Source organism: Cydia fagiglandana, chromosome 13 (genome assembly GCF_963556715.1).
Source record: "Cydia fagiglandana chromosome 13, ilCydFagi1.1, whole genome shotgun sequence".
NCBI lineage: Eukaryota > Metazoa > Arthropoda > Insecta > Lepidoptera > Tortricidae > Cydia > Cydia fagiglandana.
In genome coordinates this window covers 3468035-3488181 of record NC_085944.1, presented here as the reverse complement: position 1 = coordinate 3488181, position 20147 = coordinate 3468035, and the positions used below count along the sequence as shown (strand labels likewise).

At 37.3% G+C, this 20147-nt stretch overlaps 2 protein-coding genes across 2 annotated transcripts in view; both read right to left on the bottom strand.

Moving 5' to 3' along the window:
* The window catches only part of LOC134670014 (calmodulin-like), a 331833-nt gene that overhangs the window by 288497 nt on the left and 23189 nt on the right, over positions 1-20147 (bottom strand). The window lies entirely within an intron of this gene.
* On the bottom strand, positions 7802-11331 carry LOC134669840 (alpha-(1,3)-fucosyltransferase C-like). Its single transcript, XM_063527459.1, has 3 exons — positions 10760-11331; positions 9203-9295; positions 7802-8057 (listed from the first exon to the last, which is right to left on the bottom strand). The coding sequence occupies exons 1-3, from the start codon at positions 11284-11286 to the stop codon at positions 7802-7804; spliced, it is 876 nt and encodes a 291-aa protein (XP_063383529.1). The 5' UTR covers positions 11287-11331.

Sequence of the window (20147 nt, the reverse complement as noted above, 5' to 3'; positions counted from 1 at the left end):
GGCGCGAATAATGTATCATAATCCAGCGGACGTTGTGTGAATTAGGGATGTTGCGGATGCAGATTTTTTGACATCCGCGGATGCGGATATTTAAAGGCTCACATCCGCGGATGCGAATGCGAATGTAAAGATTGGGTACTTAAAAAACGTCAAAAATTTAATTTTTGGTAATTTTATTAAAAAATAAAAAAAAACGAATCGTTTAGTATTTGAGCAAGAATATAGATGCGTTATATTTAATAAACAGTAACTTGGCTAACTTTTCTGGATCTAGACGATTTCGTTATAAGTAACGACGAAATTACCTAGCACTTACGTCACCGCTAAAGGGGCCCACTGATTAACAGTCCGCCGGACGGTATCGGCCTATCAGTTAGAACAAAAGACGTTCCTGTGTAGGTACCAACTTGTTCGACATCCGTAATCGATTATAATAATAAATTCCGCGTCGATTTTATGCGGATGCGGATGCTGATGTGAATGTTGAAAATAATGCGGAAGTTCCGCGGATGCGGATGCGGATGCGATTATTCGCAACATCCCTGGTGTGAATTTACTTAGATTAGGTATTTTGGGAACGTGTGCTATTAAAATGTTGGATAATGGATGGTTAAGTGATGAGTTTGTAGAATATTCCAAACATGATTTTTTTAAATCACGTCAGCCGTGATTACAAAAAGGGTATGTTCATAATCACAAGATACAAACTATTGACTTATAGATGGACTACTGACTATTGATTTTGTTTTTCTGGTATCGTCTTGGGTCGTCACATTCGTTTTTCATCAAGTTCTTAAATTAGTCCTATTCTGTTTTCGTCACCCATTCTACATTCGTTACTATCGTCGGTGGTTTTCAATGTAGAAGGAGTGACGAAAGCAGAGTAAGACTAATTTAAGACCTTGACGAAAAACGAATGCGACGACCCAACACGATACCGTTTTTCTTTAATGAGCTTATACATAAGTGGTGGCAACTGTATTGGTTTATGAATAGACACTATAGGAAACATGTATTGTTTCTGCCCAAATAAACGTTAAAACATTAAAACACACCCTAACACATTTTGAGTATGGAACCCTAAAAAAGCCTTGAAGCGCTGGTGGCATAGCGGTAAGAGAGTCCGGAGGTCGCGGGTTCAAATCACGACTCGTACCAATATGTTTTTCAGAACTTATGTACGAAATATTATTTGACATTTACCTACCAGTTGCTTTTCGGGGAAGGAAAACGTCGTGAGGGAACCAGACTAATCCCAATTAGGCCTAGTTTCTCCTCCGGGTTGGAAGGGCAGATGGCAGTCGCTTTCGAAAAAAGTAGTGCCTACGTTAATCCTTGGGATTAGTTGTCAAGCGGACCCTCACGCTCCCATGAGCCGTGGCAAAATGCCGTTATCCTGGCGAGGAAGAAGAACCCTAAAAAAATCGGCCAAGTGCGAGTCGGACTCGCGTTTCTAGGGTTCCGTACATAAGTCCGACTCACGCTTGACTGCACATTTCTGATAGGTTTTCCTGTCATCTATAGGTAAAGAACTATTTTGTGTATTTATTTCAAAATTTTAGACCCAGTAGTTTTGGAGATAAAGGGGGGGAAATGGTAATTTTTTGGCTATTTTCTTAAATAACTTCGCACCTATGCATTTTAAAATTATAAAAAAATGTCCATATTTGGGTCACTAATTTACATATGTGTACCAAATTTCAACTTAATTGGTCCAATAGTTTCCGAGAAAATAGGCTGTGACAGACGGACAGACAGACATACGCACGAGTAATCCTATAAGGGTTCCGTTTTTTCCTTATGAGGTACGGAACCCTAAAAAGCCTTAACTTTAGGGTTGCCACAAAAAACAAATTGTAACGCGACGTCGTACATCAATCTAAATGTTTTGCTTGAACGGATATCCAATATATCCATTCGACTGTACCCTAATCTTTCAAGGAACGACATACCTTTCTTTTTATTACTTGCCTGAGAAAGTTTGGATGAAAAACTGAGTGTGATCGGGATATACCGGGTATGGCCTGTAATACGAGCAAAAAATTAAACTGTAGGCTGTACTCCTCATACTAACCAACATTTGTTCAGCGACTTTTAAAAATAACTTGTGGTTTGATTTTTAATACACTTTAAAGTTTATTCTAAGACGCAATGTATTGCGAATTTTGTTATGATTAAAGCGTGACAAGCAACGTCAATCACATTGATATGGCATGGCGATGGCGTCCATTGAAGATAATATTTATTTTGTATAAAAAATAGGGAGTCTAAATACTTCATAATTTTTAAAAGTTGTTGAATAAAAGTGTCACCTTTGAGGAGTACAATCTATGTTTTAATTATTTGCTCGTGTTACAGGCCACACCCGGTATTATGTTAGAGTTAGACCAGGACAAGTCTGCAACGATTTTGATAACACGTTGCTATGCAAGTGTTTTTTATACGTCACAATTTCACAGAAGTTTGATGTTTAAAATAACACTTGCACTGCGTGTGCTATCAAAATCGTTGCAGACTTTTCTTAGTCTAACTCTAGAATATCGCGAATTCTAGAATTAGTATTTGCTGAGGTTTTTTCAAAATCTCGTTGGCATTACTTGACGTGACATATTGTTATTTACGTGATCCCAACTCTTGTGCCAATACCTACACATATTTAGAGAATATCGGCGCTCCAATTTTTTCCATGTAAATTAGTTTCCGCAGTCGCACTCATCGATATGGAAAGGCCGTCGAATCTAATATAGTTGCAAATTCATGCCTGTTCGGAAAACTAATCAAAAACAGCCAACTAGTGGAGTTGGGGGCTTTGATTCAGGACTGAATTTAGGATGAGTAATGAAACGTCCCCATCGGCCATCTTCTCTGCAGATGGCTGATGGCCGATGGGGTCGAAAAGTGCTCGAGTGGAGACCACGGACTAGCAAGCGCAGCGTAGGACGTCCAGTCGTCCACCCACAAGATGGACGGACGACCTTGTTAAGGCCGCCGGAAGACGCTGGATGCGAGTCGCTTCCAACTGGTACGAATGGAGGTCCAAGGGGGAGGCCTATGTTCAGCAGTGGACGTCTTAGGGCTGAGATGATGATGATGATGAATCAAACGTCAGTGACAAAAAACAAAAATAAACATATTGTAGCCGCCGTGCAGGATCTCGAAGACTTAATAAAACGACTTATTACGACCACTTACTTGTTCTTAAAAGTAAAATTGTGCGGGCATAATTGTTACTTTCAATTTGTACGCACTTTTTACGAAAACTTCTAAGCTAACCGCAATTAAACTATTAAATCTTAGTAGACTATCCCACTGTATTTATAGAATACTCGAACCTACATAGAGCATATCTCGTTAGACCGAACATAACGATTCTCAAACCCGATCAAAAACCAAGGGTAAAACCCTTAGAACCCAGACGTCCGTCGACCTCTCCAATACTTTAAAGCATGTACTACTCATCTTGTTACCATCGTTGTCACAGTAAACTGATGAACTTTGAACCTTATATCCACATCATAAGGTCCAACAATGGCTAAGAATATTGTTAGTACTACAGCCAATTTGCGAACGTCTAAAATATAACCTTATTTCAAATTGAGTCCTAGATAGTTCGGTATAGGGTTCAAAATGTGTTGAAGGGAGGCAGGGAAACACAATATTGTGAACATAAAAGCATCAACGGTAGATAAATCTTTATCCTCGCTACTGTTGCTGGAAAAATACATTTTGCTTTGTTGAAAATGTTGTGAAGAGTCCTATTATGTTCAGGCGGGTTAGTCTTAAATATTGATAGGTTACTCACACAAAACAAAATCGCTCGCACCGGCATATTAGTGCGAGGGAGATGTATAGAAAGTTAGCTACGCAGACGTTAGCGAATATGCCAAAAACAAGCGCTGGTGGCCTAGCGGTAGGAGCGCGAGACTTTCAATCCGGAGATTGCGGGTTCAAAATCCGGCTCGTACCAATGAGTTTTTCGGAACTTATGTACGTAATATAATTAGATATTTACACTGTACACACAGTTTTTTTTTTTTGACACTTTTTTCCTACTTGGATTCCACACACCGACGTTCACCAAATTGACCCGATTCCATGACGTATTCCAATTCTTCGTAAACCAATTCTGTCGTCAATTTACAGTTATGAGTCATAACAAATATAACACCATATACCATAATGCAGGATCTATTTCGGGTAATCTAGATGCACCACGTGTAAGATACGTCTCATTATGTGCTCGGCGTCGGGTAATATGTCACGCGGTGCCATCGATTCTATGTAACCAAATACACGTGTTTCGTGGCAACATTTACGGCCTTAGCTAATAAGCTTTGATATGTTATTTTTGGTTGCCAATTCAAATATTACGAGTAGACTAGGGTCAGACCAAGAAAAGTCTGTAGCGATTTTGTTAGCCCACGCGGTGCCAGTGTTATTTATACGTCATAATTCGTCGTCGTTTAAAATAAAACGCCCACGCGGTGCCAGTGTTAGGTCACCATAATTCCATAGAAGTTTGTCGTAAAATAAAACTTGCACTGAGTGGGCTATCAAAATCGTTGCAGACTTTTCTTGGTCTAACTCTAATAGGACTGCCACTTTCATAGAGTTTGTTCGGAAAAAGAAGAGTCGTAGAATGTATTGGGCCCCATACATTCCACGATTCTTTTCTTTCCGAACAGACTCTATTTCAGGCAAAGAAACTGGTATAAAAGTGACGCAGTGACTTTCTGATAGAAAGTAGCTGAATTTTGGGGCTAAAACTAAATAGGCTAAAACTGGTAGTTTATTTCATTACCTTCTCTTTGACAACCTGGCTCCGTAGACTACATGGCAATCGCTAACGCTCCGTGGCGAACGAAACGCAACTGTCACTGTCGCACTAATATGGAAGAGTAATAGAGAGACACAAAGCAAGCTATTGGCACCTTGGCTTGGCTATAAGACACGACGTTGATTTTTGCCTTGATTTGATTCATGTACGCTCAACTTGGTCTTCCCTTCTTCCTTGTGATATGATTTAGTGTGGGTTAAATCTTGGAAGCAAAATTTGACCCACATCCCGATTGCCATTTGAGATGAAATTTCGCATATTAGGGGTGCTCATTTTGTAATTTGGCTTTGGAAAGAGATAAAAACCTACACTACAGTTTTGAACTCTATTTTGCACTTATAAGTAACCAGAGTAATAAGTATATAAGATATATCCTCCTAAGGCCCAAAATCCTACCTAAAGTACCTCTTCAATTCGACGCAATTTAAATCCTATTCAATTGGAACAGAGTCGCTTTTTGCTTTGTTTCGTTCAATTTTCCAACAACGAAAAGTCAACTCTATTTCCTATACTGTAGATTCAAATTTCAGTGGCAAATTATGGATCTTTCATTTGTATGGCTGGGCCTTAGGAGGATATGTAGGTAGTGAAACTTACTTAAAACCGCCACCTCACAAACTCGTGTAAAGTTTATATTTCACAGCCGTTTCGTGAGTGATTTATTAGCGGAAAGTTAGGGCTCGCAAACAAGCATTTTAGTAAGTTGGACATGGACAAGATATTGTCATTTGTAATTGTAACCATGTGGCATTACGTAATTCTAATTTACAATGTAGCCTATTATTTTGCTACCGCTGAGAAAACTATTGAAACGGATTATTTCTCTTTATTTATTTTTCGTCTTAAGTTAGGTTATTTATAATATGAATATAAAAGTAAAATGTAAAAAGACTTACAAAACAATAAAAAATACATATAAACATTACATTATATAAAACCTAACCTAGCGTGCCGCTGGCGGCGGGGCAGGGATTGATTTTTTTTTAATGAATGGGCTTACTCATCATTACTATATTATTATTGAATTCACACTACATCCCGACGTTTCGAACCCTTTATACTTTTACAGCGATATAATCCATTTCAATCGTTTTAATTCTAATGATGTTTTCTATTATTTTTAAATCGATCTAGCTAGGTCTTATCTCTGGGAAAACGCGCATTTTTGAGTTTTTATATGTTTTCCGAGCAAAGCTCGGTCTCCCAGATATTATACATAGACAACAACCATGACTCAGGAACAAATATCTGCGTTCATCACACAAATAAATGCCATCACCGGGATTCGAACCCAGAATGAATTAAATTTCTAGTGTAAATTACAGTACAGATACATTTTTCTTTTTGGTTGTCGTTTTTCGATGTACAATTGTCATTTTGGCTAGGCCCCCTGCATTCATAATGCGGAGTAGTGATGAGTTAGGACTCGAGTCCTTTGAGTCCTCTGCTTCAAGACTCGACTCGAGTTCTTTTCAACTTGTTAGAGACCCGACTCTTTTGTAGAGACTCTTGATTTTTTTACAAACAATTTCGAAATGCATTGTATTTATGTAAAATTTGTGGATTACGTACACGAATCATACAATAACGCTTAATTTCTTTACTGTTATTTAGGAAAAATCTATAAAATTGTTGACTGGGTCTTTATTCGGAGGCTCGAGTCCTTTTGAGTTGCTCTTAAAAAATACTCAATAAAGGACTCGAACTTAAAAGTCTCAGAAGTTTTTTAAGCGCCGAGTCTCGTAAAATCGAGCTGAGTTTTTCAAATTCAGACTCAAATTACTCGAGTTCCTACCAACACAAATGCGGTGTCTGTACGAGGTAGTCCCCGCTACCGATATACCGCCAAAGCGGTTAATGGCTCAAGTTAAATTGCTGGAGTTAATTAACAACGCTGATATTTGGGTTAATGCCCGTTAAGGGGCTTCAGGTGGGTTTATACTCAGATTGTCGGATTGTATACTCAGACGGCCCACTGATTAACAGTTCGCCGGACGGTATCGGCCTGTCAGTGAGAACAAAATTTGACAGTTCCGAACAACTGATAGGCCGATACCGTCCGGCGGACTGTTAATCAGTGGGCCCCTTTATACTATAAATGAATTCTTTTCACCTATTGAACAGAATTTATTTTAAAACTGGCCGCCCTTCAATAACTAGCCGCGCTAAAATGAACTTTATTTATAGGTGAATAAAATTCATTTTTAGTATTCGGTTGCCAGTTACTACACAATGGCTAGTAATTGACGAATTAGGTACCCTACAGTTTGGCCCAAAAATACGTTAGAAAATAATTTTCAGGAATATTATTATTACACGTCATTTACAATATCTCATTAAAAATTAAAACTACAATCATTTATTCAGAATATTCTCCTTACACTTTGATACACAAACTCATTCTTTAAAATTATTAATAATATGCAGCAATACAAAAAAATTACAACGTGTTTTTGGTCCACCTTGTATAACGAAGTATTTAAATTGACAGACTTTGAATAAACACCGTGTAGAAGTCAGTATATTTTTAAAAAAGATCACAAGGATATAAAAAAATATTGGTGAATATAATTATAATATAATGTTTTATTTTATTTTAGAAATACAAAATAAAAAGTCATGCGCGCAAATTAAAATAACAAACACAACGTAAATACCAATAAATACACAATTTGTCAAATTAAATTAAAAACTATACTTTAACTATTTTTTTTGGAAATAAGTAGGCATATTTTACGTTACGCGAGTCCTCGCACTCGGCCAGGCGTGGCTCACTCCGCGATTTCGTCGCTTTGCTACAGCTAGCTAAAAGTACATCCGTTCCACACCAATTTTGGGGAAATCATAAGCTGCGCGTGGCGCTGTCGCCACCTAGCGGCCACATCTGATCTGATCGTAACAGACGCGTTTTGTTAGAGAGTCAGTCTTCTGTACCTAGTACTATTCTGTGACTTGGCCGGGATTTTACTTTAGAAATAAAGGTTCTACAGTTTGTATTTTTTTTAAGTTTCCTATCCGTAAAGCGTATTTTTTATATCTTTTACGGACGCATACCCCCGGAGCGTTCCACCAATTTCTAAAATCCTTATACACGGTTTCCTTCTTCACAAGTGTCTCGTCGTGGAGCATTTCACAAGTCCTGCACAGGTCGTCAGAATCGGGCGACTCTCCTCTTTCGTGGTAGGAGTAGTGGTTTCGCCATTTGAAGAAACTGTAGTATCTGCAATTTTAATTAGTAATAAATAATAATAATGTAGCCTATATACGTCCCACTGCTGGGCACAGGCCTCCTCTCAAGCACGAGAGGGACATTTTAATTAAGATGCATTTTAATTTTGTCGAAGTTCATCTAGCCATAACATGAATATGGTGCGTCATATCAAAAAAAAAAAAAAAAACCTATTTTGTTAAGAATTTAATAGGGATATTTTTTTTTTTTATGAATGGGCTTACTCATGGCCACAGACTAACCGAGGCGTAGACGTGGCCTACGATGGAGCGAGCTCGCCCAGAAGGTGCCTGTTCACTCTTGATTTGAAGGTTGCCGGTTTATAAGAACACGGAAATATAGACGCCGGCAAGGAATTCCATTCCTTGGCAGTGCGCATAAGGAAAGTAGAAGCAAAGCGCTTCTTGCGAATTGGTGGAATATCTACCATGTAAGACCCATGTACCATGTATCATTTCTTTCATTGACATTTTTTTCCTATATTCTATACTTTCCCCAAAAAATAAAAAAAAACCGTCAACCGGGACATATTCATAAAAGAGGGGGCTGCGTCAGGGGGAGGGGATGGGACACTAGTGTGCGTAAAGCACCATACCCAAAGGTATCATACTACATTCATTGAATGCTGGCTATAATTTGTTTGTCTTCCCCATACATTAGAACACAACTTGACCGAATCAAAAGTATTGAGGTTGACTGAAGTAGCATGACAAATAGTTACGAACAATACTGCGTACATCTGTAATTTAGTTAATAAGGGGACATTTAAGTAGAGATGCAACGGATAGTCGTTTGGCCGGATACCGGATATTCGGCCTGACCATCGGCCTAATATTCGGTATCCGGCCGCCGAATATTCGACCGGTTTTGACCTGTTTCGTAGTGAACGTTCGCGCGGACTCATTTCTAGGTTAGAAATGATAGCGCGTGCAATTGAGTGGAATATTTAAATTGTTTTAAAACAATAAACTAGTTCGATTACACCCGTGACAGTAAAATAAGAATTCCACTTTTGTTTACTCCGAAATCAAGCTATTTTACTCTCCGGTATCCGGCCGGATAGTAAGCCACTATCCGGTATCCGGTATACAGGATAGTAACCAAATATCCGGTGCATCTCTACATTTAAGTATTACCTGTCTTTGTCTTTCATGATGTCATTCATTTGTTTCGCCAGATCAGAGACTTCTAGTTTACCAGCATGCAAATAAATACCATCTGGCATGAATCTGAAACATTCAACAACCAATAATGGTGTCTCTTTTATTTAAAACAAGAGCGAGTCGGACACGCGCACGAAGGGTTCCGTACCATTACGCAAAAAACGGCATAAAATTCACGTTTGTTTTATGGGAACCCCACTTAAATATTTATTTTATTCTGTTTTTAGTATTTGTTGTTATAGCGGCAAAATAAATATATCAACTGTAAAAATTTCAACTGTGTATCTTTCACGGTTTATGATATACATGGGACAGAGAGACGTCAGAGGAGTCATAGTAATAGGGCCCCGTTTTTACCCTTCGGGTACGGAACTTCAGCTTTTTATATCTTTAGCTTTCTTATCAGACAGACTATGTCAAGACGTCATTATAACTGAGTTATTCTGAAAGTAGTATTAGGTACCTTATTATTCTTATTAAGAGCCCATCAACGTGCACACTAGCGCCACTGCTAAATAATCATGATTACTTAAATTTAATGAAAGATATTTTAAAAGGGGGGCCGCTACGTGCTGTATTTTGTATTTAAGTACCTTTTGAATACATTAGACTAGTTTTTATGTTGCTGGAGTCGTCGATTTATGAACTCAATACAAAAACGGCCGTTTTAACTTTGGACGCATAGATTGACGAATCCAGCAACATAAAAAACTAGTTTGGTGTATTCAAAAGGTACTTAAATACAAAATACAGTACGTAGTGGCCTCCCCTTTTAAATATATTTCGTTAAATTTAAATAATCACGATTATTTAGCAGTGGCGGTAGTGTGCACGTTGATGGGCTCTTAATAAGAATAATAAGGTACCTAATACTACTTTCAGAATAACTCAGTTATAATGACGTCTTGACATAGTCTGTCTGATAAGAAAGCTAAAGTTAAATACCTATACTTAAATTTAAATAATCACGATTATTTAGCATTGGCGCTAGTGTGCATGTTGTTGGGCTCCCATTTCCCCTTGCTAAGGCTCACTTGCACCATCTCTCTCACTAACCCGGGGTTAAGCGGTTAAACTGTTAACCCAGTGCCAAATAGTACTAGTAACCACGGTAACTCCGTTTTTAACCTGTTAACCTCGAGTTCATGGAATGGTGCGAGTGGGCCTAAGGGATATATATATATTTCCCACATACAGCACTTCAAACAATCATGTGTTCTATTTTTGATGAGTAAGACCTCGGAGTAATTAACAATGGAGCCGCCATTAACAGGCGTTCCCCTCTGTCGAAATAGGCGGCCAATGGTCAACCACATGTCAACCATATGTATGGACTGACGTTTATCTGACATGACGTACCTATACATTTGATGTGCCCCTCCCCCGCAAAAAACGGCAGACTATTGTGTACCGAAAATTTTACACATGGCGTCTCCATTGGTTATATCCTCCAAGAGTAAGACTGACATTCGATTGTCATTTTTGAAATGTCAGCCTGGTAAAGGGTTAAGAAAATAATCATAATGTTACCGTGTGTAGTTAGCGCCTCCGTAAACCACCGGTACCGCGTAATTCTGTAACGCCGTCAGCAATTTCTCAGTCACGTAGTCTTCACTAAAGGAATTCTCAAAAGAGAGATAAAAATAGTATTGCTCTTGTATCATATCCAAGCACTTGTCCATATTTTCCAATGGGCATTTATTCGGAGCCCATTTACATTCTCCGAAAATATCAATCTCCAAACCATATTTAAATAATTCACTTTGTAGCCTAAACACGAGAACTTCTCTTTTACTTAAACTTTTGCAATTCGTAACAAACCAGGCGGCAGTCTTGTTTTTCTTCTCTAAGATCCTTATTGTTTCTTCATCGATTGGCTGCATCGAATCCAATTTCATCCAGTGCATGATTTGGTTTGGACCAATTATGTCGCCCGTAATATTTCTAATAGTTATGTATCCGTAAGGTTCATCAGAATCTAATCTGTAAGTCCAAGTCCAATTGAAAAAGCCATCGTATTTCTTTTCACAAATCGGGTAGTAGTGCGAGGCTTCCATGCTGACGAACACATATTTTTGATGCGGACTCCGTGCACTTGGGCCGGGCAAATAATATATCCAATGAACCATTGCTTTAGAATTATACACAACTGCGTCGAATTCTGAAGTGCTCGGAAAAAACGACCTATCTGTGGTTACGTAGCAATTGTTGATTTTACATTTTCTTCTGATATACTCAGTTTGCCCTGTGCCCCACTGTTTCAATGGCCAATAATCCGGACTTGTCCATTGCAATATATATTTCATTCCCTTTTGTCTACAGTTAGTTGTTTTATTATAATTTGAATGATATATTAACAACAGTATTGGACATCCTGATATTACTATACAAGACCATAATCGTTTTAAGGTTAAGTTCATGTTTATATTTGAAATATGATATTCCCATTAGCTAAATACGAATAAAACCACGGAGTACAGTCACCGACAGATGCAACTGAAATTCTTAGCTATTTGTTAATTGTTTTCTATGAATCTTCGCCTTGATATTATTTAAATATTATCAGTCTTATAGTACGCTTTCATTTGATATAATATGGGTCGCAAATGTTTTCACAATTTAATTTTTAGTTAAAATAAATACAGTTGATCAATTATCCTCTATACTGCTGATTAATTCTTTGGCAATAAAATTATTTTAATTTAACGACACGATATCATCAAATATTGAATTGAAAATCACGAATCGTGATTAAATTCTGTTTCGTAGAATTGAAATAAAAGAACTTTTGAAAATGTAATTATCATTAACCCGTTTTGTAGGTACATTCTGAAAAAGAAATAAAAAAGATTTATTTCCGAAAAGCCAATCTCATGAAACTTCAAACATATTGACTGGCATACCGCTTTGCTGATAAAATAATTAACTTCTACAACAATAATACACAATTATTTACGATATATACCTACTTAGGTACTTTTACCGGAATAATGCAATTAAAAATCTCAATTTTAATAAAAAGAAAAATTTTACCGTTCCGGGCCAGATTTGAACTTGCGAGCTTTCAGAACACCGGTCCGATCACTCCTAACCAACTAAGCCACCGAAGCTTACAAGAAGTGCACGAATCTTTCCATCCCTTCCTTTTCGTTCACACGCCTTAGCAGCTTTTTGAGGGCGGATAAGGGCAACATACCACTTGTCTTCGAGGTCTCTTGTTCATCAGCGGATGTCTTCGGCTTATATTGTGATGATGACTTACCTGTAAAGAAATAACTAATTTCATTATCTATGTTTTTGATGATACTAAAGCCACTGTGGTTTTAGTGGTGTGGCTACTGAGGCGCAGACGAGCAGAGATGAAGGGGAGACGTGCAAGAATCAATTTTTGACAGAAATTTGCGACGGAAGATTTGGCGATTGCGCGGGTTTGAACTGTTTACTTGAATGATTGTGTTTCTATGTTATTACCTAACTTGTTACTCAAGCTGTAAGTTTTCCTAATAAATAAAATAAATAAATAAATAAAATTTGCTCGTCAAATCTTTCGCCTATATGATTAAAATTATGCTGCTATGATATGCAGGGTAACAATATGACAGAAAATAAATGAAAATTAAACATGTTTTCTAGTTTTCTTTTTCTATCAAACCCACTTTAACATTTAAGCTTATAGTTGGCGTTTGCCCTAGCAAAGATAATCAAACGTTCGTGTAACTTTCATGGCATTTGCCTTTGGATAAAGGTGTAAAATATCAATATAAAATTACAATTTTACTTTAGTCCCCTCTTAGTGTTGCTGTTAATACAGTCGCCGTCAGATATATCGATATAAGCGGCCAAAGTGTTCAAAATATCTGAGCACGCGCTCTAGCGCCTTTACAATACCGGCGTGTTCAGCTATTTGTGAGCACCTCGCCCGGTCCAGTATATCAGACGTTGACTGTACGTACGATAGTAGCTAGATGGATTCCTTAACCACAGTACCTATGCAACCAAGTATAGATAGATATAAGATAGATATTCCCAGTATAGATATGAGCATGGGTATTTGTTCCACATTCAAGTGAAACTTCAAATTCCTGCTCCGAGTAAATATTCCGTCATAATTGCAAGCCCGGCACTCTGTGGAGAGAGGAATTTTGGCACAAGACAATTAAGCACAGAAGGTGAATTATTCAATTAAAGCGCCGAGAGTTCAGGGTGCCTAGCCAAGCCAAATATAATCTTGTCAGGCTTTACATTAAGGGTACACGGTAAGAACATATCTTTTTAGTCACTCTGACAACATTTTGACTTATCGCGGTTTGAAAGGAACGATGTACATAGGTTTTTAAAGTGAGAACAAAAGGAGTTATATTTATGATTACAGAGGTAACAGAAGCTGTACTTAACTTATATTCATTGAGAGCTCTACAGTTTGAGATTAACACTCTAAACTCTCGCGTTTTGTACACATATTTAATTACACGAACGGGTCTACCGGGATATAATTTCGACTTAAAATACGTGAGTGACCCGTTCTTAATATATATTTAATAAGCTGCACCCGCTGTGGTCACGGAAAGTCGACACGGAACGACACGGGAAGACGGAACGTTGGCATATTTAGGTAAAAACAGTGAAATTATATCGCGGTAGACCCATTTGTGTAATTAATAGGTTGATTTAAAAATCTCATTTTTCATAAAAAGTGATTAGACATGGTATTTCCGCGGACCCTTCAAATGCTACCCTACTGTTCCTATCTCTTATTTGTACCCTCGCCCGCGCTATCACGAGCCTTGTCACTATCCATTATACCTTCGTTGTCACTTTCGAGCGCTTTATTTCGCTTAAACTAAGCGCAAAGCGGAATAATTGTTGGAAATTCTAATTATTACAGTATCACCGCTTTTACACAGTCATCGTGGAAATGAGTTTGGGGTCAACCAGGAACAGTGAATCAATGCAAACAGTGGCTCAGTCGCCCAAATATCGCTATACACTGTAGCACCCTAACGTGAAGTAACGTGTTACAATAACCGTTGCTCGTCTATTTGATTGTGTGCGATTACAGAATGTTTTTTTGTTATATTAGCAGGGAAACAATTAGCCTCTCTCATGTTGGAACTAGGTTGAGTGACCCACTGTACCCGACTATTTTTTCCGAGTCACTTTTCCCTCCATGACAACAATAGACAATAAAATTGATTTTGTAGCATACCTAGTTTGTTGTGGAGTTTTATTATCGATTAGCTTAGTTATTAATTATACAGTAAGGTCAATGTGAGGTAGACCATACATTTTTTAGTTTGGACGACCTTCATAGGGCAAGAAATCTATTTGAATACGTATTTCGCTTAGACCTAGTCAAAATGGAAGAGCTTTGCTCCTTCTGATCTAAAGATCTTCTATAAGTTATGTATTGTGTACAAACACAAGAGTTAGAAGCGATTAAAGAGCTTTTAGACGGTCTTCCCCACATTTTCCTTATCATTTACGACACCTTAGCTTAACTTACTTAATGATGTACCACATCCTATTATAGTAGTTGCTCAATTAAGATTACGGTAATATATGTAAGATTATCATCTAAAAAATATTTATTCCCGTCAACACGCCGCAAAATTTACGGTATCATCTTGGGTCGTCCCATTCGTTTTTCCTCAAGTTCTTAAATTAGTCCTATTCTGCTTTCGTCACTCATTTTACATTCGTCACAATCGTCGGTGGCTTTCAATGTAGAATGAGTGACGAAAGCAGAATAGGACTAATTTAAGAACTTGACGAAAAACGAATGGGACGACCCAAGACGATACCAAATTTACGAATGACCTCAATACCCAAATCAGTAAGTCCCTAGAAGATATTATTTACACAAGCCGCCGTAACAAGATTACGGGGCGCATGCAAAACACTAATCCGATCGGTGACCGAACAATGGCCGCTGACAGGCGACACAAAAACTCGACAACCGCTGAAAGACAACGCTAAAATTAGTTTTTTTTTTATTTCCAGCCTTGAGTTGAATGTTTGATAATGATAATATAAACCAGCCATTCTCAAAGTGTGTTCCGAGGAACCCCAGGGTTCCGCGAAGCCTCTGTTGGGGCTCCGCGATAATACTTGTAATAATAAGAAAAAAAACCAGCTCTTGTATAGGTATATCTAGTAGACAGTGACGAACGAAAATATTTAATTTGGGGCTCCGTCAAATATTTCGCTTTCCAAAAGGGTTCCGTCACCAAAAAAGTTTGAGAACCGCTGATATAAACTATAGATGGTCAAGCAAATCTTGTCAGTAGAAAAGGCGCGAAATTGAAATTTTCTAATATCGGCTAAACAACAACTTTGGCCCCTTGTAAAACAAATAACTATACACGGTGTAACATGAGGAAACCGAATAATTTTAACAGCGTATTCCAGGTCATATTTAGAGACAAAATTGTCATATAAACTTTTTTGAAATTTGCTTAGTTTCAGAGATAATATTAATATAACAATAAACAAGTTTTTGTTGTTACATAGTGTAAAAGGCCTTTTTGATGATAATGTTGCTGCTATGGGATGTAGTCTAAATATCCTTATTGATAGATGTCAAAAAGTGACAAGTAACACTTTGCAAAAAGAAGGTTTACGAAAAAAAAATGTGAATCAATTTTAAGTAACAAGTTTACCAATATATAACATTTTTTTTTGTACAAATACATTTAAAAAAATTGAAAAAACAAAACAAAAAAATGATTTTTTGGCGATATTGACCTAAACTCATATTACATTTTTACCTTCTTTTGACCTCAGAAATGCGTGGTTAAAATTATTCGGTTTCCTCATGTTACACCGTGTATATGTATAGAAGTGTAGATGTAGAAAGAAAAAAGCAACATGACTTTATCTATTTTTCCTCCTGAGTTTCAAATTCATATTTTTAGAACGATTCTTAGAACTATCTTAGTGGCGCAGTTGGTAGGATGATACTGGAGCCGCCATTAACAGGCGTTCCCCTCTGTCGAAAATAGGCGGCCAATGGTCAACCACATGTCAACCATATGTATGGACTGACGTTTATCTGACATGACGTACCTATACATTTGATGTGCCCCTGACCCCGCAAAAAACGGAAGACTATTTTGTACCGAAAATTTTAGACATGGCGTCTCCATTGGTTATATCCTCTAAGGGATGATACTTATAAATTCATTAACAAGTCGATACTAACATATTGAAAAATCCACTTCTCTAGTTATAGATGGTTTATTTGATAAGATACAATTTATTTCACATTATAACAGTTATAACCGTCACTAAAATTACGGAGATAATGTATATTACGTCTAGTCTAGCAGCTAAATAACTCATATTTAACTGCACATTTAGAAAGAAACCTTAATCCATTCCTATAAAGTTCAATTTCCTAAACATTACAAATAGACTACGCTTAGCTTAGTCGGCACAAAGTCTCTGTTATTTTAGATGTTTATCCCGGAACTGTACAAACGTTCGTATTAGTCTATATTTAGGATTAGTTTTAATGGAAGCTAAAGTTAGTAGCGGATGGCGCTGGAGCTAATATACGGCGTTGCATGAACAAGAGATTTCCTTTGGCAGGATTGGTCCTTAGGACCGAGGGATGGATTCAAGAAGTGGAGCCACCGAGATTTTTGATGTAAATTTTTAGGGGGGGGGGGACTCTCAACTTGATCTTGATATCTGTATCATTTAAGCTACTAGGTCAAGTTTGGTATCGTTTCCGTATAAATCGGGGGTGCCGAATTCATTTCTGATATCATAATGATACCATTCCGAAGTAAAAACACATAAAATATGAAAAAAATACTTTTTTTTTAATTCCTCTTCACGCTTAAACTGCTGAACCAATTTAGTTAAAATTTGGTACAGAGATAGTTTGAGTCCCAGGGAATAACATAACATACTTTTAATCTCAATAATCATCCCTTAAGGGTGTGAAAAGGGACGAGGAAATTTGTATGGGGATTCAATAACCGCTGAACCGATTTAGATAAAATTTGGTATAGAGATAGTTTGAGTCCCAGGGATGAACATAGGATAGTTTTTATTAAAAAAAAATATCTTAAAAATGAAAGGTAAGGTATAGGATTGTATGGGAAATCAATAAACGCTGAACCGATTTCGATGAAATCTTTGTCTACATCTTTGATTTAGTTGAAAATGATACTAAACTTAACTTAGAACCTAAACTTAAAGAATTATTAACCTCAAACGTCGCAGACGCTTAAAACCAAAAATCAAATCAAAAATCTGGGTGGCTCCACTTCTTAAATCCATCCTTGGGTCCTAAGGACCAATCCTGCTAAAGGAAATCTCTTGTTCATGCAACGCCGTGGTTGACCTTTTTTTGCTCTGAGCAAACACAACTATAGGTATCTGTAGGTAAAATTAGGTAGCTGAGAATTTCAATTATAAATGTTTAGGAAAACATCGAACAAAAGATTATAAATAATTTCTGTTAATGTTTAATAGTAAAAGTTGCTCAGTATAATCCCAAAACCTCCCTAAACGGGAATGCACTTATTTTTTGGCCACCCTGTATTTCAGTCTATGGTGGTTAAAAGGTCAAGTGGGCTGGCTTAAAGTGTCATTCTATGGAACTTGCTAACTATGTAAACAAATCGCCATATTGTAATTGTCTCTGAATGATGAATTTACTAGGGACTTTTGTTTATGTACATAGTTAGCAAGTTCCGAATGACACTTTAGTCTGACTCTTCGCTGAATAGTCTACGAACGTCGTCAGCTGAATAAGAATCGTCAATATTGTTCAAATAAACTGCAAACTTTCCGAGATAATACCATGGTAATTGCTTTGCCCGGCCACTTTTATTAGGAGTAGGTACTCCTAATGAATAATAACCTAATCCAATGTTAATGAAGTTAGACAATTCGCATCTTATTTCCAGATCTCGAGACTTAATTACTGGAGTCTGAAATTCTGATCACTGACGTTTTTTAAACTCACTGACAAGGTCAGCTTTCAATGTCACTTTGATATGCTAACTTCACAGACGTAGCTGAAGGAAGTTTGCAATGCGAATTTTTACAAGTTTTATTCAATTAACTGTCGCAAAAACCAACTACTATTTTTTTTTTACTTTTATGTTTATTGTTTTTAGGGTTCCGTACCCAAAGGGTAAAACGGGACCCTATTACTAAGACTTCGCTGTCCGTCCGTCCGTCCGTCCGTCTGTCACCAGGCTGTATCTCACGAACCGTGATAGCTAGACAGTTGAAATTTTCACAGATGATGTATTTCTGTTGCCGCTATAACAACAAATACTAAAAACAGAATAAAATAAAGATTTAAATATGGCTCCCATACAACAAACGTGATTTTTGACCAAAGTTAAGCAACGTCGGGAGGGGTCAGTACTTGGATGGGTGACCGTTTTCTTTTTGTTTTTTTTTGCATTATGGTACGGAACCCTTCGTGCGCGAGTCCGACTCGCACTTGCCCGGTTTTTTTTTCTATTTTTGTGTGAAAATGTTAATCCGGTTCACAGAATACATCTACTTGATAAAAGTTTCAATAGTATAGTTCTTATAGTTTCGGAAAAAAGTGGCTGTGACATACGGACGGACAGACAGACAGACAGACATGACGAATCCATAAGGGTTTCGTTTTTTTCCATTTGGCTACGGAACCCTAAAAAGCCGACATCTGCTGGCGGACTGGTAATCAATGGGCCCCATAAAATCTTTGACATTCTACAATCAAAAACTATGATATGGATAAACATTTCAACCCTCGCCCAGTTCTATAAACACGCTGTCAACACCTCGCGGGCCCAATATTACAGGGTTCTATGTTACATTTTCAAGACAGTTGAAATTCGACTTTATGTCACTGTGATAATGTTCAAATTTCAGTTCGATAAAAGTGAAACATAGAACCCTGTAACATTGGGGCAGCGATCTGTCAATCAGTACTAACGAGCCAACGTTATCGTCGCTATATCGAGGCCGTAACGCTACCGTTTAATAGTCGTTTACTGACTATTAGTTTTTAATATAATGTGCCGTTCCACGAGAAAAGGTATCTCATGGCGGATGGCGCTTACGTCGCATAGCATTCGAAATTCATTACGTCGCATTAGTATTGGAACGTCGTTAATAACAGCCTAAGCGCCGACCGTCATAAGGTTTCTTTACCCGTGGAACGCCACATATATGCAGTAAAATCGTATCGATTTTATTCATTGACCTTTATTTTGACTTTTAATCTAGCACTGAAGGTTATTCTCACTTGAGTAAATATATTTTTCTTGCTCATTTTTAACTGAATGTCCAGATTTTTGACTAAAATATAAAAGGACAATAAAATTAATGAAATTACATAATTTTCTTTGACAGATCCAGCCTGTTGTAATTTTTCCACGAAAATGTTCGTAATCTTATTAGTATTCAGTAAAAATGACAATAAAATTGTAATCTATCATAATTATCATAAATTTCTACTAGTTACACTTAAAATTAATGAAAACAATTCACCACGTATGCAAATTTCCCCGCCGACTGGCAAATCTTGCCTCTACCACTCGCAGTCATATAATTTGCTTAATGCCTAATAGAAGCCTAGTCTGCATCTATTCACGAAGCGTGAATGGGTACAAATTAAAACAGAGTGTCACCTCTGAATAATAAGTTAATTTGCTCGCAACGGTGAACTGAAATGAGGCAAATTAAATACATATTTCACCGCCATCTTGCATAGCAATATTTTTTTAAGTATGTCTGGAGCCTTACGGCTCTATTCGGAAAATGAATTAGATTTCTACTAGACTTCAACAAGTTACGATATGGATAACTTAAAGATATTTGTAAGATAGATATGTCAAATTTGACGTTTCCGCGATTCTGGAGGTCCTCTTGAACGATTTCGACAAGTTATGACTTAGAT

What these genes read in the sequence shown, in the direction of transcription:
- LOC134669840 (XM_063527459.1), bottom strand. Translation starts at nt 11,286, where the DNA reads ATGGAAGCCTCGCACTACTACCCGATTTGTGAAAAGAAATACGATGGC. An exon ending in GGAGGCGCTAACTACACACG is followed by an intron (nt 9,296 to 10,759) that starts GTAACATTATGA and finishes TGAATGTTTCAG; the next exon opens with ATTCATGCCAGATGGTATTT. An exon ending in ATCATGAAAGACAAAGACAG is followed by an intron (nt 8,058 to 9,202) that starts GTAATACTTAAA and finishes TTAAAATTGCAG; the next exon opens with ATACTACAGTTTCTTCAAAT.